This window comes from Myotis brandtii, unplaced genomic scaffold (assembly GCF_000412655.1).
Source record: "Myotis brandtii unplaced genomic scaffold, ASM41265v1 scaffold434, whole genome shotgun sequence".
NCBI lineage: Eukaryota > Metazoa > Chordata > Mammalia > Chiroptera > Vespertilionidae > Myotis > Myotis brandtii.
The window spans coordinates 1660322-1660736 of record NW_005366599.1 but is presented as its reverse complement, the minus strand read 5'-3'; the positions used below and the strand labels follow the sequence as shown (position 1 = coordinate 1660736).

General features: G+C 69.9%; 1 protein-coding gene across 1 annotated transcript in view; it reads left to right on the top strand.

Annotated features, from left to right (window-relative positions):
- NPHP4 (nephronophthisis 4) overlaps nt 1-415 on the top strand; it is a 98379-nt gene that overhangs the window by 96255 nt on the left and 1709 nt on the right. Inside the window, 1 exon segment of the mRNA XM_014546192.1 lies at nt 180-413. Within this exon segment, the coding sequence (XP_014401678.1) occupies nt 180-413 (234 nt within the window).

Here is a 415-nt window from a genome sequence, read left to right as displayed (position 1 = left end):
GCTCGTCATGGGATGGCAGGGGCCTGGCAAAGGGCGCCCTCCGCTCAGGGCGGCACCCGAGGCCTGAGGGACGGTGGGTCTAGAGCCCTCCAAGGAGAGGAAGTGGAGGCAGCTGTGCGGCACATTCAGTCCCGGACCCGCTGCCCGTCCAGTGCTTCCTCCTGGCTCTGTCCCCACAGGGACCGCTGGCTGGCGGCGCCCGTCCAGATCTGGCAGGTGCACCTGCACTCCCTGCAGCGCGTGGACGTCTCCTGTGGCCAGCGGACCCGCCTGTCCCTGGTCCTCCGGGGGACGCCGACGCTCAGGAACGTGCGGGCCTTCACCTCGCACCCCCAGGAACTGACGGTACGGCCCTGGGCTGCCGGACTCCTTCGGTGTTCTCTGGCCACTGCCATTCTCGCCCACCTGGGACAGC